Source organism: Odocoileus virginianus, chromosome 3 (genome assembly GCF_023699985.2).
Source record: "Odocoileus virginianus isolate 20LAN1187 ecotype Illinois chromosome 3, Ovbor_1.2, whole genome shotgun sequence".
NCBI lineage: Eukaryota > Metazoa > Chordata > Mammalia > Artiodactyla > Cervidae > Odocoileus > Odocoileus virginianus.
Window position 1 is genome coordinate 3681801 of NC_069676.1, and position 15504 is coordinate 3697304.

General features: G+C 51.6%; 1 protein-coding gene and 1 pseudogene across 10 annotated transcripts in view; both read left to right on the plus strand.

The window, feature by feature from the left end:
- SUGP2 (SURP and G-patch domain containing 2) overlaps positions 1-15173 on the plus strand; it is a 31202-nt gene extending 16029 nt beyond the window's left edge. For 4 of the 10 annotated variants that reach the window (XM_020884487.2, XM_020884489.2, XM_020884488.2 and 1 more), the window contains 5 exons: positions 317-428; positions 4237-4742; positions 6562-6623; positions 9398-9534; positions 10144-12959. In XM_020884487.2, the coding sequence (XP_020740146.2) occupies positions 317-428; positions 4237-4742; positions 6562-6623; positions 9398-9534; positions 10144-10264 (938 nt within the window). In that variant the 3' untranslated portion in view covers positions 10265-12959. Of the gene's footprint in view, positions 1-316; positions 429-4236; positions 4743-6561; positions 6624-9397; positions 9535-10143; positions 12960-14060 lie in introns of those variants that run through there. The other 6 variants (XR_002312251.2, XM_070461336.1, XM_020884482.2 and 3 more) reach the window with 6 other exon arrangements.
- Positions 436-4228, plus strand: LOC139032982 (small ribosomal subunit protein eS27-like pseudogene; annotated as a pseudogene).
- Positions 15174-15504: the final 331 nt, after the last annotated feature.

The window sequence follows — 15504 nt, forward strand, 5'->3', positions numbered from 1 at the left end:
CTACATGCTGTCACCCCCAGCAGTAAGCCTAATGGTTTGCTCTGGTATCCAAGAGATGCAGAAGAGGTGCTTGAGGCGTCTCAGGCCCAGGCCCCACATTTCTGTCACATCCTCAGTCAGAGCGAGTCCCAGGGCCAGTCCCAGTTCAAAGGGAGGAAGGAGAGTCCGCCTCTGCTGCGCAGAGTGGCAGGAGCACATGGCAAAGGGCCAGACCACAATCACGGGCCGTCTTTGTAATCAGTCTCCACAGCCCCATGATGTTCACGTGGAGATTGGCAGCTCAGAACCAGTACATGACAGTTGCTTTATTTTGTAGTTGATACGAAGACAATGGAGACTGCAGAGAAACTGGCCAAATTTGTTGCTCAGGTGGGACCAGAGATTGAACAGTTCAGCATAGAAAACAGCATTGACAACCCTGACCTTTGGTATGTACCCATCACACCCCTTTGATCTATGTTCACCTCATGAGTATCCTGAGAGCCCACAGAGGGTCGCCCCCAGGATAGATCATGGCTTCTCTTCCACTGAGCTCAGGGCTTTTCGGGAGAAGCATCTTCTGGGGTTGTTGGAGACCTGCCCTCATCTGGGGCGTCAGGAAAAGCCGCCCCCAGAGGGAAGTTTAAGCTGGATCCAAAGGCTCAGTGGGTGTTGGTCAGGGGAAGGGGGAGAGAATGCCCTGGCAGCAGGATGTGTAGGTTCCCCAGAACCTTTGCAGAGACAAAGAGGAGAGTGTGTCCTCACCCGTGAGTCTGAGGAGGAGGGCACTGTCCCTGCTCATGCTGGCAGCTCTGGGCAGGATGAAAATGTGCTGCTCGTGAAGCATGATGATGGGTTTTGGTCCAGGTGTGAGCAACAAGCACTTCGTCGTAGTAGTGGCTTGGCACCCTTGTCTGCCTTCAGTGGGGTCAGCATTCAGCATTCTACAGCCCGAAGGCCATAGAACCCACCCTGCCTGTGCTGTGAATTCTCCTTAGGGGGGAAGCCGCCTGAGGGCCATGTGTTCTCAGTACTGAGCCTTAACTTGGCTGAGCTCCCCTTGCATTGGGAGGGATTCCCATGCTATATGGATTGCATCCTACTGCCAGCTAGGGGTTCTGGACCCTTGCCCTGTTCCCAACGTGCTAGAGAGTTGTGCCTTCGTTTACTTAAGGATATGGTTAAAAATTTCACATTTCCTGGAACATTTCTTGGAGTCAGCGTGTCTGAGCTCTTCTAGCAAATTTGGATGTTGAGTAGGTCCTGCATTGGGTACCTCTTACTTCCTGTGAGGCCCAGACCAGCCACATGGAGCACTGGTGGCCTTGCAGGTACTCAGCCTAGTACTGCCTTTTACAGGCCTTGGGGCTGCTGGGCCTCACGGGTCTTAGAGCTGGGCTGCCACCACATGCAGGACCTCACACTGGCAGGCCCAGGCATAGGGGACAACTCGGTGAAGGGCAGGCTGGAGCATTTCAGCGGTTTTCTTTTTTCTCCCAATGCAGAAAGAGAACTCTGCATTGTCCTGCTTACTTGGTACTGGCAGGGCTTGGTGTTATTCCTCAGCCTCTGTGGCAGCCTTTTCTGAGCAGTGTTCCTCAGAAGATGCTGTCCCCTTTGTCCCCTGCAGAGAGAGCCAGAAAACTCCAGCAGCCTCAGGTGGGGTGATGCATTTTCACCCCCGTTGCTCATAGCATAGTTGGAAAATGACTGCACCCAACACCCACCTATTTAGTGAAAGGCAAGATGACTTTGTGTTTCTTTCCCTTAGAAGAATCACACCTGTAATGTGTGTAGTCATTGCTTCAGTTAATTTCATTTTGTGTTTGTGGTTATGTCATCAGTTTGACACAGTCAAGTTCATTTGTTTCTGCTGAGAATCTATTTGAAGGCTTTTTTTCTTATCCTTTTTAATTTTTAAAATAAGTCCAGAATTTGTATGGCTCTAAAGTAAAAATTACAAAAGGTAAACTCAGAGAAGTCTCATTCCCCCCATCCATCGATAATAAGAAACCATTTTCATTTATTTGTAGTGTGTGTGTGTGTATTTCCCTCTTAGTTCCCACAGCACAAGTAGGTTTCTGCATGTAATAGGGCCTTTTGTACCTCGCTTTTTTCCCTTCACAACACACCCTGCCCGACCTGTGTCCTCGCTCTCCAGGCTGTTGTCTTGTCCTCCCCACACAGCCACATCTCACCCTGCTCCCAGTGTGCTTGAGAATACAATTAGGAGGGCTTCCCTGGGGGCCTGGGGGTTTGAGAATGTGCCTGCCAGCACAGGGGACATGGGTTCAGTGCCTGGTCCCGGAAGATTCCACATCCCCTGTGCGCAACTGCTGAGCCTGCATGCCACAGCTACTGAAACCCAAGCACCCTGGGGCCCGTGCTCCGAAATGAGAGGCCACCAAAATGAGAAGCCCGCCCACTTCAAAAGAGCGGCCCCTGCTTGACACAGCTAGAGAAGCCTGCACACAGCAACAGAGACCCAGCACAACCAAAATTAAATAAATACATCTTGGAGAAAAAAGAGTACAATTAAGAGATCTGCATGGGCTGGACTTGCAAAGGGATCAACCTGCCTTTGGCAGGAGTTTTACTGCATCCTTCTTTGGAAAAGAAGAAACATAAAAAGAAACAGCTTGTTCAAAGTCCAAATTCTTACTTTATGGATGTAAAAAGTCCAGGTAGCTACAAGATTACCCTGGTTTTCAGCCATGCTCAGACTGGTGCTTTGTGTAAGTTGTTCACTCGTGTGGTGTCAGCCAACAGGAGAAAAGACCAGATTCACAGAAGGGTGTTCATGTAGAAAAGCAACACTGATGATCCACACACCTTCCTGAGCTTGTGTTCTATCACAGGAAGCCCTATCAGTTCAGTAATTCTAGTTCATCTGCCTAGATTAACTAATCATGTTTAATTTTGTAAGGTATACAACTTGCTCTCCTATTTTGATGTCAGTTTTTCAATAAAGTTTTGATTATGGGTGAAAAAATACAATTAAAAATCTTTCCTGTAGCACAGAACAAATTTAAATATTTTTCTAAAAAGCTGCCTGTTGTCCCAACACCATTTGTTGAAAAGGTGGTTTTTTTTCCCACCTTCCTCAGATACTGTGTTTCTGGTCTTTCTCTTGATCTGTCTGTCCATAGGCCAGTATCATACTGTTAAAACTGTATAGGCTTTACACACCTTGTAATATGTGGTGGAGCTGGGCCTCTTACTGATCTTGTTCTGGGGGTGTTCCTAGATATTCTTGCATACTTATGTTTCTGTATGCATACCTGGTGACTCAGATGGTAAAGAATCTGCGTGCAGTGCAGGAGCCCTGAGTTTGATCCCTGAGTCAGGAAGATCTCCTGGAGAAGGAAATGGCAGCCCACTCCAGTATTCTTGTTTGGAGAATCCTATGGACAGAGGAGCCTGGCAAGCTATAGTCTATGGAGTCACAAAGAGCTAGACACTACTGAGAGATTAACCCTCCACTTCATGAACTTAAGAATCACATTCAATAACAACAAAAAAAAAGAATAACGTTCAGATCCAGAAAAAAAAAAAATGATGCTTTTACTTTTATACAGTAATATTTAGTTAGGGAAGAATTGACTCTTATGAGGCTGAGTTGTCCTTTCCAAGAACAAGGGCTGTCTTTCCTTTGGCCCAAGTATATTTTGTGTGTTTTTGGTTTCTCAGCACCAGCCACACCTCCAAGCTATGACTAAGGCCATTGAACTCTGAGGTGCAGAGAGGCCTTGTTGCCCCGGTATTCACACAGCTTTGTTGCAGGACGTGAGGCAGGAGGTGCTGTGGTTGACACACCTTTCTCCATCTCATGGCTGGAGGGCGGGAGGAACAGAGAGTCACAGTACACACAGGCCTAGAGTGGCCGGTGACGTAATTAGAGAGAGATGAGGTAAGGCCCAGGCCGGATCTCCTGGGTGTGGTGTTGGAGCTCGTTCCAGCCTGTTCCCTGAATGTCCCTGCATACCTTGTTCCTCCAACTCCCTCCCCAAGAAAGCAGTTAGGCCTCTTATGTTTCTGGCTCCTTTGTTAAATTAGTAATACTCCTCAAACTTTCTATCTCATTGTAAGGCTGACCATCAAGAAAGAAAGGCTGCCTTTCTACCACAGCTGGTAAAGAGGCCATGTATCTGCTGCTTTGTGCCACCCCAGTTCTCTCAGGTCCATTTGGACAGTTTCAGCAAATAGGAATGTTTAGAGAACCCTCTGGGTAACCAGTGTATTTCATCTTTATCCTAGGTTTCTACATGACCAAAATAGTTCGGCTTTCAAATTCTATCGAAAGAAGGTATTTGAACTGTGCCCGTCGATTCGCTTTACGTCATCTCCACTGACGCTCCATGCCAGCGAGCGCGCCGATTCTCAGGAGAGCCCTCTGGGGCCCCCGGAAGGAGAAGGGGAGTTTGAGGACGAGCCCTCTCAGCACGAGGCTGAGCTGGAGAGCCCAGAGGCGATGCCTGAGGAGGAGGAGGACGATGAGGAGGACGAGGAAGGGGCCGAGGAGGCCTCCCCGCCTGGAGCGGCCTCCAGGCCGGCAGAAGGGGCCAAGCCTGAGGGCTCGGAGGGCAGCCCCGCAGCCGACGGCCTCCTGAGCGAGGTGGCCGAGGACAGCCCGGCTGGGGGGCCTGCCCTGGCCCAGGCCTCCTCAGGGGCCTGCTTCCCCCGGAAGAGGATCAGCAGCAAGTCACTCAAGGTCGGCATGATCCCGGCTCCCAAGAGGCTGTGTCTCATCCAGGAGCCCAAGGGTGAGTGCCTGGGTGTTGGTCCAGTGACCACAACGCTTCTTCTCCTTAATACCTGAGGAGGGATGGTGCTCAGCTGGGGTCCATGGAAAATCGTGGAGACATGGCCTGTTTTGAGGAGTTTACCTGACCCCCCCAGCCCAAGTTTAGCTGTAAGATGACCGGCTGGCCCCTGTCGTCCCTTCTGCCTCTGATTACTCCAGCTAACCTGGGCACTACCTTTCAGAATCCCCCCCAGGGCCAGCACAACCTGGGGCTCTTTGGTCTTGTATTTTATTTAACCTAAAATAGTCCTATTGGTCTTGCACACAGTCCAAAATGTTCATGAGAAACTGACGTTTCCAGTTGGTCCAGAGATGGCACTCTAAGGAGATGCTGCCTTTGGCTTCTAGCACCCCACATGTTGCTTGTTATTTTCCGTTATTGCTCAGCTTCCAACAGGGGAGTCCTGGCTGTGGAAGGAACAGGCCTGGGTCATCTTGGCTGTTTACTGCCTGTGATCTAGAGGGGTGCCCAGCTTTCTGAGCACTGCCCCCCCCACCCCCCCTGCAAGGCCCCAGGGTAGTGATACCTGCTTGATGATGTTGAGGCAGGGGCCATGGAGCAGTCTGGGACAGCAGTTAGTGGGACCTGTGGAGCCCATGCTCTGCCAGCCTTGGCCATGGAAGGCCATCTCCTTCTCACCTATAGGGAGGGTCAAAGTTCTTGAGGTACAATTTACCAGCAATAAAAGTGCGCTCTTTTCAAGTGGCTAGTTCATGGAGTTTTGGCAAAGGTGTATAGGCATGGGCCACCTGGCAATGCTGAGCTGGAACTTCTTCCAGAAGTGTCTCTCTGTCCCTCCACAGTCTCCTCTCCTACCTGGCCACAGCAACCACTGACCATTTTCTGGCCTTGTGGTTTTGCCTTTTTTGGACTGTCAGGTAAATCACATCATGTGCCACTTTGGGTGGGCTCCCTGCTGCCCACCCAGGTCTCCACACAGCCAGGCCTGGGCCATGTTTCTCCTGTGGGGCTGATCCTTCAATGCTTGTGTGAGAGGAGGTGGTTTTGGTGAACAGTGCTGCAGTGTGTGTAGAATCTATGTGCTCTAAGTCATTAAGAACATCATATTCACACCCAGCAGTATCAGTCTAGTTTCTCCTGCTAACAGCTCTCATGGTTTCTGTTTAGAAACGGTGTTGCAGTCAATTGCTAACTCTCTGTTAAACTCTTCTGTCCTTCAGAACTTACCAGAGGGCAGTAGCACATCAGAATACTTGTTATGATGGCCTTCATGGGGGAAAAGTGGGATTCTTTCAATTTTAGAAGCTCTCAGTTATTTGATAGGGTGGTTGATGAGATAGTACCAGACCTGCTAGTCTCTTCCTTTGTCAAATATAATAATAATAATGATATGATGTAGTGCTCTGTATGAGAAGTGTGATTGTTTTTACTGGAAAGTTCTGTGTGGACTTTAGTTCTTCATCTACGGAATACTTGCAGAGACATGGAAGAGGGCACAGTGTCACAAATTGGTCATTTGTTGAAGCAAAATGCATTCCTCCAGTCACGGAAAGCAGTGCATGTGTTGGGTCCATCATCGTAAACGTGGCAGTCACACTTAAGGAGACTCTCCCACAGCAAGGCAGCGCTCAGCTGAGCCTCTGTGTTCGTTTCTGCGCTCTGCGGGCCAAGCGACTGGCCCCAAAGTACAGCTCCTAGCTGCCTCTGTCGGCAGAAAGGCTGTTAGCCAGAGCTGCAGCATGCTTGTCTTCCAAGTGTCAGTAATTTGGGGAAAAGACATGTGTATTTGTATATATACATTTCTTTTGTCTTCCAGTTCACGAACCAGTTCGAATTGCCTATGACAGGCCTCGGGGTCGCCCCGTGTCCAAGAAGAAGGTGAGCATGGCTGAGTGTTCTCACATGTGACATAGAGCTTGCCCGAGTTCTCAAGGGTACTGACTGCAGGCTGTACTCACTCTGCAGGCCAGGTGTCAGCATGCAGAGAACATCACACAGCCTTATCTCTCTTAAAACTGTTTTGCATTGCCCAGAGCACAGGATGGAGTAATTAGTCTATTTAATGGATGGGTAAGGCCTGATGTGTGCAGTGGATCAGAGAGATGAACAAGATAGTGTCTCAGCCGTTGAGAGGTTAAGATTTACTGGACTGTAATTGTGGTTAAGAGAGTGCGCGGCTTTGCTAGTGAGCTGAGCGTGTGTGTGAACGCGTGCGCGCGCAGGCGCTCATTAACGAGCCAGCACCTCCCTCCCGTGCTCTTTTCCGTCTGCCCACCCGGAGGCAGCAGTGCGCAGGGCTGTCGGCCACAGAGACGGGCAGAACCGGGAATGGTGGGAGGCCTGAGAGAAGCCCCGGGGCAGACACAGGCCGGCAGAGCCCTGTCGCCTGGAGCGGAGCGGCGGGGGTGGGGCGCTGAGGACGCGGAGGTGGCAGCAGCCGGGTCACGTGGGGTCTGTAGGTGGGTGTCAGCACTGTGCCCCTTCTTCGGGGAGGTGTCAGGGAGCCAACCCTGGTGGGGGTTTGGGTAGAAGACATGGTCATTAGGACTACTGTGCGGAAAGCAGCCTGTGTGCTAGCAGGCCAGGCAGAGCTGAGGCCCAGGCGGGGTGAAGTGGAGTTGGTGGGACTTAAGGATGGACTGAACGTGGACTGGGAAGCCAAGAAGAGTCCGGGTTGACTCTGGGGTTGTCGGCCTGGACAGTTAAGGGAACAGGGCTGCTGTTGACTGAAATGGGGCCCCCCTGTGGCGGGTGGGTCATTGGAAGGAGATGAGAGCAAACTTCAGTCAAGTGAGGCTGGCCCAGCTCACCTGGGACACACGTGGGGACATCACAGGGCTCTGGCAGTCCAGGAGGTGAGTGGGGAACCAGGTGTCTCTGCGGGTGTCCGGGGTGAGGAAAGCCCGTGTGGTGGCTCAGACTGTTCTGAGTACATCACGCCAGTCTCAGCAGACAGATGAAGTGTCAGTGTGACCTCAGTTACAGGTGGGAGCAGGAACATCCCTGTGCCTGAAGCATGTGTTTTTAACAGGTATGTTGAGTTTTAAGCTGAGCCAGCTCCCAGGTGCCATCTGGTGAGGCACAGCCTGCTGAGAAGGCAGCCATTCCAGGCTCAGCCTGGCCATCCAGTCTTGGCATGAGGCCCTGTTTGTACAACTGTAAAGTGGGACAATCGCACCTACCTTGCAGGTCGGAGATCCCGCAAGGATTAAATGAAATGGTGTTAACCAAGCGTGCAGCCAGCCGGTATCCTGCCACAGTGGGTCTCTGGGGTGATTGCTGACAGGGAGGAAGTCTCCTCTGTGCACTCCGCAGCCTGGCCTCAGGTGCATGGCTTTGCTCTAGACCCAGGAGACCGGGCAGGCTGATTGTCAGACACAGTTGAAAACTCAACAAGATCTGTCCGGCTGAGTGGACCCCTGTTCCTCTTGTTGCTTCCACTTGCGCAGCTTCCCTGAAGTGGGGTGCAAGCCTGCCTTTGGGGGACCGTGGCCAGCCTTTCCTGTCCCTTCTCCATCCTCTTTCCACCCACACTTGTACCGTCCCTGCTGCTCCTAGTTGCCTTGATCAGGACACAGGAACCTTCTCCCTGGGAGCGGATGAGCCGCTCTCAGTCTCCCCAGGCTGAGGTGGATTAAAGAAACAAGCTCAGGCCTCAGGCCGCAGGAACTGTGAGGCCTTAGCTGCCCAGACTTTGCAGCACACAGTAGGTGCCATGAATATTCATGAGTGAATGGAAATTCCCGCAGCTCACCCAGGGCAGCTGTCTCCTCCAGAGGCCTCTGGGCCTTTTCATTTGTCTTTCCACAGCCTGCTCTGGAGCACAGATCTCTGCCAGGGCTTCTCACTTCTCCACCCACAAGGTCATTCCCAGGCCCCATCCTTCCCAGCATTACCCACTCTCAGCAAGGTCTGCTCTGTGCTAGACACGGACCCCAGAGTCCAGGCAGAACCTCATCCCTGCCCTTGGGGAGCATTCAGAGCTCAGACACACATAGGTCAGTCAGGGTTGGTAGTAATGCCTGAGGGCTGCCCAGGGAGCTTCCAGGGTGGAGTCACTGTCCAGCGTTGTGAACGCTGTCAGGAGTGAGTGAAAGGATGGGGGAGGAGTGGACGTGGAGTGGAGAGGACCCTTTGAGACGGTTTTCCTGTACAGCCTCTCTCTGTGCCTGTCTGGCCCCCTTCTGCGTTAGCCCTGCTTCCTCTGACTCTGGCACTCCAGGGGCCTTCCTGCCTCAAGGCCTGTTCCACCCAGCCTGGGATATGCCCCCTGATGACCACATGGCCACTTTCTTTATTCAGGTCTCCACTCTGGATCTTGCTAGTCAGAACTTCTGGGCCCAGTCCCTACCATCCCCTCACAAAGTTTAGTTCACAGTCTCAACACTGCAACAAGAGTGGTCGCAGCGAAGCCTGAGAGACGGGTCTGGTTCAGTTCTCTGGGGACACTTCAAGCTGTGACCTCCAACCTTTACAAATATCAGCCCACCCAGGGAATGTTGCCAGGACTGTGACTTGATCTTGAGCATCTAGGGCCATCAAAGGGGCGTTCGGGGTGTTGGTACTGGACCATGTCCAGGTGCAGCCCAGGGGAGACTCTTGATCCAGGCGCTTTGCTACCCCTCATGTGCCACACTCTTCTCTCTCCTCAGAAACCCAAGGACTTTGACTTTGCCCAGCAGAAGCTCACCGACAAGAACCTGGGGTTCCAGATGCTACAGAAGATGGGCTGGAAGGAGGGCCATGGCCTGGGCTCCTGTGGGAAGGGCATCAGGGAGCCCGTCAGCGTGTATGTGGCAGGTGTCGGGGGCCGGGGGGGCAGGCAGCTGTGCCCGGGGAAACAGGCTCTCTGGGGGACTCTGGCCCTGAGTCCTATGACCAGCACCCCTTGGTTTCCCTGATGTTGAACGTGGCTTCTAGCAGGTCATTTCCCTGTTCAGGTGTTCACACAGATTCTGGCTGCATTTGCGTAGACTTGGTCCTTGGCATTTGGCCACGTTCATTATTATCAGAAAAGCCGAGTGGTAATTCTAGGTAGTTACGCTAACAGCCACTTCCCTTTTCCGGGAACCCACACTCAAACTAGCCAGGAGAGAGCATGGCCCACAGTTTAGGAAGCCCCACTAACATGCAGCAAGCATTTCTGTTAAAAGTGAGCTTAGCACCTGCTGGGGAGGCTTCCTGCTGTAAATACGGGGCTGGCTTCTGAGCACGCTTCTCAGAAGGCCCACAGGCCTGCACAGGTGAGTATCCCTTGTCCCCACCGTGAGCTGTGTCCTTATTTCCTCTTTCCCTTGCTGTCACTGGCGTGTGCCCCTCTGGCGGCTCAGGCCATGTCCATCCCCTGGTGGCCAGGCCACGGGCTCAGGCGTGGCTAACTGTCCGTTTTGCTCCTCAGGGGAAGCTCGTCAGAAGGGGAGGGGCTGGGTGCCGACGGGCAGGAGCACAAAGAAGACACGTTTGATGTCTTCCGTCAGAGGATGATGCAGATGTACAGACACAGACGGGCCAGCAAATAGGTATGTGTGTGAGCCGGTGGGGGGCGCTCTGCCTGAGCCAGCGTGCCAGGGCGTAGAACACAAACACCAAAGTATCACTCCCCCCAAATCATAAACCTGAGGGAAACACTAGGGGTGTTTGGCTGTGGGTGCGTCCCGCCTCTCACCTTCCAGGTTTGGCTGAAGGAGCGAGCCCCCGCTCACCCTGCGCCGCTGCCTGCAGCCTGTGGTGGGGCCTGAGCCCTGGGCCGTCCTGTGGAAACAAGCTGCCTCGGAAGTGGCCTTGTGTCCTGCACGTGTAAGGGTGACCTCGAAGCTGGCACCGCAGAGGACGCCACTTGTACCTCGTCTCAATTTGAGGGTCTTCCAGTCCTTTTCCTTCCGGAGGGCCTTTGGCCTATAAATATCCTTATCTTTCTCCCCTCCTCTTAGTTTTCTTCCCGACCCATAATTTCCAACTCAGTTTTGAACAAAATCGTTCTCTCCCTGAATAGATGAAAACCATTGGTGAGAAAGATAAGGCTTGAAGCAGCAATTACTCTTAAAACGCCACCTCTGTCCCGGATCAGCCCTGGAGCCAGTGCCCAAGTAGGTTTGGTGTGTACATGGAAAGCAAACATCTCTGCAGTTTCTGGTGTGGAGGTTCCACCCGCTGGCTTTTCTTTTTCTTAAAAAACAAACAAAATGCCCCGTTTCTAGTCTGCTTTTGCCTTTCCCCCTTCTTCCAAATGCTTTTGGCAGCAGGTCTTCTGCAGGTCTCTGCTGGTTCCACTCAGAAGGTGGGGTTGCCCTTGAAAGCACCAGCGCCCTGTAAGTGCCCGGAACCGGCCTCCGTTGGGTTTCCTGCCCAGGACACACTGCTCTCTGAAAGCGATCTGTTGGCAAACTTAATCCTGAAATAGTCATGGATTGTGTCTTCTCAAATTCAAATAGGGAATATGAATCAGGAATAATGAAGCCTGTGCTCTAGTACCACAGCCTGTCGGTCTGAGTGCTGAAGCTCTTTACACTAGTGGATTCAATGAACATATTATTTATGGAGTCTCAACTCTTAAATGCATCCCTAGAGACTTAATGAAAGTTCACCGATGTATTCAGCAGCTTAATTCATTGGGGAGTAATTATTACACTAATGAAACTTTCCCCAAATTTAAATTCTCTTTAAAATCCACAAAGCAAACTAGTTTTTTTTTTTAACCACATATGGAGTGTTTCCTGCAAGGGGTCGGAGGGTGAACTCTTCAAAGTTCCATTTTCTGCCTGCGTGCAGCGTAAGGAGTTGTTTTGTTAGGGACAGAAAGGGTCCTCTTGGGGTGGGCTCTGCAGCTGTTTGCTATTTCAAGACGTATGATGGCCGCCCCTTCCCGCTTCTCACACTCCACCTCTTGCAGCTACATGTGGAATTCTCAGGCTGGGGGATCTCTCAACCCTTCATCAGAAAGCAGCAGTGTTGAAGTTTTAAATATGTGTTAAAACCTGAAAAAAGAGATCCTGCTGATAACTGTAAGCTTGGGGGACACAGCGGTGAATGACCCCATCAGCCACTTTCATTGACAGTTATGAAATCCTCATTTTCTCAAATCTTCAGCTCTCCTGGGCTATAGTACCAGCCTCCTCTGGATCTCTCTCTGTCTGGCCCGCACTCATTGGCACAGCGTCGCATTCCCACCTGATGCTGCCTGTCTTCATGTCATGGGTAGTCCCCAGAGCTCTGCTTGCTTCTGGTCACTTCTGTTGTTTTGGCAGATGTTTATGGGTGGACGTGTTGGAGGTTCTTCAGCAGAGTTGAAATAGCCTGCAGGGGTGGTGTGATTTGGGGGAATCACCTCCTTTTTTAATCCTTCCAATAGCCTTCCATGTTGGCTGTGAGTCAGGCAGAGTTATTGAACTCTGAGACCTGGGCCTCAGTCCCCCATGGCCCGTCACGGAGCGCGCATGCCCAGCGCACGCCCAGGGTGAGGTGTGCACCCCCAGCATGGGTTCTCGCTCTTCAAGTGTAGCTTTGACCATCACATTCACTTTGTCCTAGTGTGTCATTCCTAGCTTTCTGCTTTTATTTGTAAATACAATACTTTAGGAATTCCCAGGATTCGAGCCCTATTCAATCCACAGCCTCCTGCCACCCCTCCTGGGGGTGTCCTGCTTTGGCTGACACTGAGCCTTTGGCAAACGTCAAAGGGAACACCTACTTCTTGAGCCTGGAAAGTCCCGTAAACACTCAGGTGACATTTCTGTGGTGACAGCATTGCGGCAGTCAAGGCGTTGTGGGGGCCGGGGAGGAGCGTGGCGGTGCGCCCCGCCCGTCTCCGGGGACCAGCACGCTGGCCCCACGCCTGCCCTTGCTCTCTCCGGCAGAGGCCACTCTGCGGGGGCGTGCGTGCCAGCAAGCGTGACGTGCAGCTGCGTGGCCTCGTCAAAGTCACAGTGTCTTTTCTGTCATTCTAGTTCCAGGGGCTCTTCCGTGAGGACGACAGGCATCCGGAAAGTGCTAGCTCGCCACTTTGGGTGCTTACTGTCTCTGCCTTGTTTCCATCACTGGAAATCATAGAGAATTTTAGCTTTTTGGTCCTTGGTAAAACCTAGAAGACATTTGTGATGTTACAAAATGGAAGTTTGGGGGGTTTGGGGTTGTTTTTTCTTTTCTTTTTTTTTAATCTAAGAAGTTGTGGATGTTGTTAATCATTTAGCAGTTGAAATAAATGTAGAGAAAACCCAATTTTCCATGGTCTCCATTGATGCATTTTTCAATCGTACTGGCTGGGGAACATGTGGTGGGGCATACACGGAGACAGACTGTAAAATTGCTGCCTCTCAGGCATGTGCTCTGCCAGCCGGGGCCTCTCTGACTGCCCTGCTGCAGCTGGGGGGCCTGGTAAGTCACGAGGAAAGCCTGAAGAGTACCAGAGAGCAGGTAGTGATCAGGGCCAAGCATAGTGGTTGGGTCCACCATATTTTTTGTGGAGAATGAGGGGTGAGTTGCTGGGTACAGAAATCTGCCTTTGAGAGTGTATCAGGATATGGGAGCTTTACCTGAGCCACCCACAGTTCACCTGCCCACCTCACAGCCTTGCCAGGGTTGGGATTCCAGCTGCCAGAGTTAGACCAAGGCCCACTCGGGCTTCACCCTGACTTAGGAGCCAGCCTGTGGAGTATCTTCAGTGCTCATTGCTGTTCCCAGGTGTAGCCCTGTCTCTGTCTGCTTGCTCTATCAGCAGCCCCTTGGCCCTTCTGGTGAGGAGGGAGGGTCCAGAGCACACAGGCAGGCAAGCCTGGCATCAGCAGGGCCTGTGGGGACCTCCACCTGAGCACAGCCTGCTTGTGCCCAGGGTCGCAGACAGCCCAGGAAGGTTTGGGGATCTTTGTTAGCAAGTTAGGGGTGGAGGAGATAAGACCCCTTAGGAAGTGGTGTGGGTCCCCTGAACCGCTCCTCTCACTGTCCCAGAGGGCACTCAGGACTGACAGGGGCCCACATAGCCGTGATAGGAGGTCTTGTCAGCCAAGAAGCCACACGTTTGCTGCCGTCTTCCCCAGAGCCCTGGAGGTGGTCTGACCACGACTCCTGCTGCTGCCTGAGAAAACTGCTGAGGACCTGTAAGGACCCCCCCCCCTCCCCCACCGCCCCACTCTCCTCCTCCCTCTTGGGAGACCCCCTTCCCAGCTCTATCACTGCTCAGGGCTGGGGAAGACACACAGAACAAGGTTCTCCACCCAGGAGAGCTCAGGACGGTCTTTACCTCAGGCCTATTTCCATCTGCGATTTGGGAAGGATTTCTTTCAGTTTGGAAGGTAAAATTTCCTCTGCTACCTTGTCATTTAGGGCTGATTGGAACCTGAACATACCATTACCAGCGTGGATGGCCTCTCCCCATGCCTTCCTCCCCCCTCATCCTCCCCTCTCCTGGGAAGCCTTCGGACCAGGACCTTGGGAAAGGCAGATGGTGCTGCTGGAGAAGCTCTAGTCTATGGACCTATGTGACATGCACATGTGATGCCCACACGCATACACGCCCAGGCAGCATGAGCGTGTTTTCTTTGTAAAAGACTTTTTAAAATGCAAAACCCAGATAGATGCAGAACAAAGCACAGAGGTTTCCCCTCTTTCCCACTCCCATGTAAAAGTAACAAAAAATAAAAATTTAAGACTCACCACGCATGCTACCTTGCTCCTTGGAAGCAAAGCTATGACCAACCTAGACAGCTTATTAAATAACTTTGCTAACAAAGGTCCATCTAGTCAAAGCTATGGTTTTTTCAGTAATCATGTATGGATGTGGGAGTTGGACTATAAAGAAAGCTGAGCACTGAAGAATTGATCCTTTTGAACTGTGGTGTTGGAGAAGACTCTTGAGAGTCCCTTGGACAGGAGATCCAACCAGTCCATCCTAAAGGAAATCAGTCCTGAATATTCATTGGAAGGACTGATACTGTAGCTGAAACTCCAATACTCTGGCCACCTGATGCGAAGAACTGACTCATTTGACAAGACCCTGAAGTGTAAAAGATTAAAGGCAGGAGGAGAAGGGGACGACAGAGGATGAGATGGTTGGATGGCATCACTGACTCAATGGACATGGGTTTGGGTGGACTCCGGGAGTTGGTGATGGACAGGGAGACCTGGCGTGCAGCAGTCCATGGGGTCGCAAAGAGTCAGACATGACTGAGCAACTGAACTGAACTGAACTGCCTGCTACCTAGAGACTTGCTTCCTCATGGTCTAAACAGTCTTTCCACATGAGTATAATTTTCAAGTACTGTTTGTGAATAAGTAATACCTAGCTAAAGTCAAAATGTACAGAATTGTGTTCCATGGGAAAATAATTTTCCACAACCCAAGGCACCCAGGCCTCAGATCCCTTTGTGTAGATGATTTTAGATATGGGCATGTTTTAGACAGAACCCTTCTTAAAAATGCAAATTATACTTCACATTCTATTCTGCCTTCTGTGTTTTTTCACTTAACTTTCAAAAATACATTTACATATATATATATGTCTTGGACTGGTCTCAGGTGGGTGCTAGTGGTTAAGAACCACCTGCCAATGCAGGAGACATAGGAGACGCAGGTTCAATCCTAGGGTCAGGAAGATGCCCTGTAGTAGAAAATGGCAACGCACTCCAGTATTCTTGCCTGGAGAATCCCCACAGACAGAGGAGCCTGGCAGGCTAGTTCATGGGGTCGTAAAGAGTCGGACATGACTAGGCACGCACGCATGCACACGGACAGCCTTGGACTATCATTTATCTCACAGGTTCCCCACCCA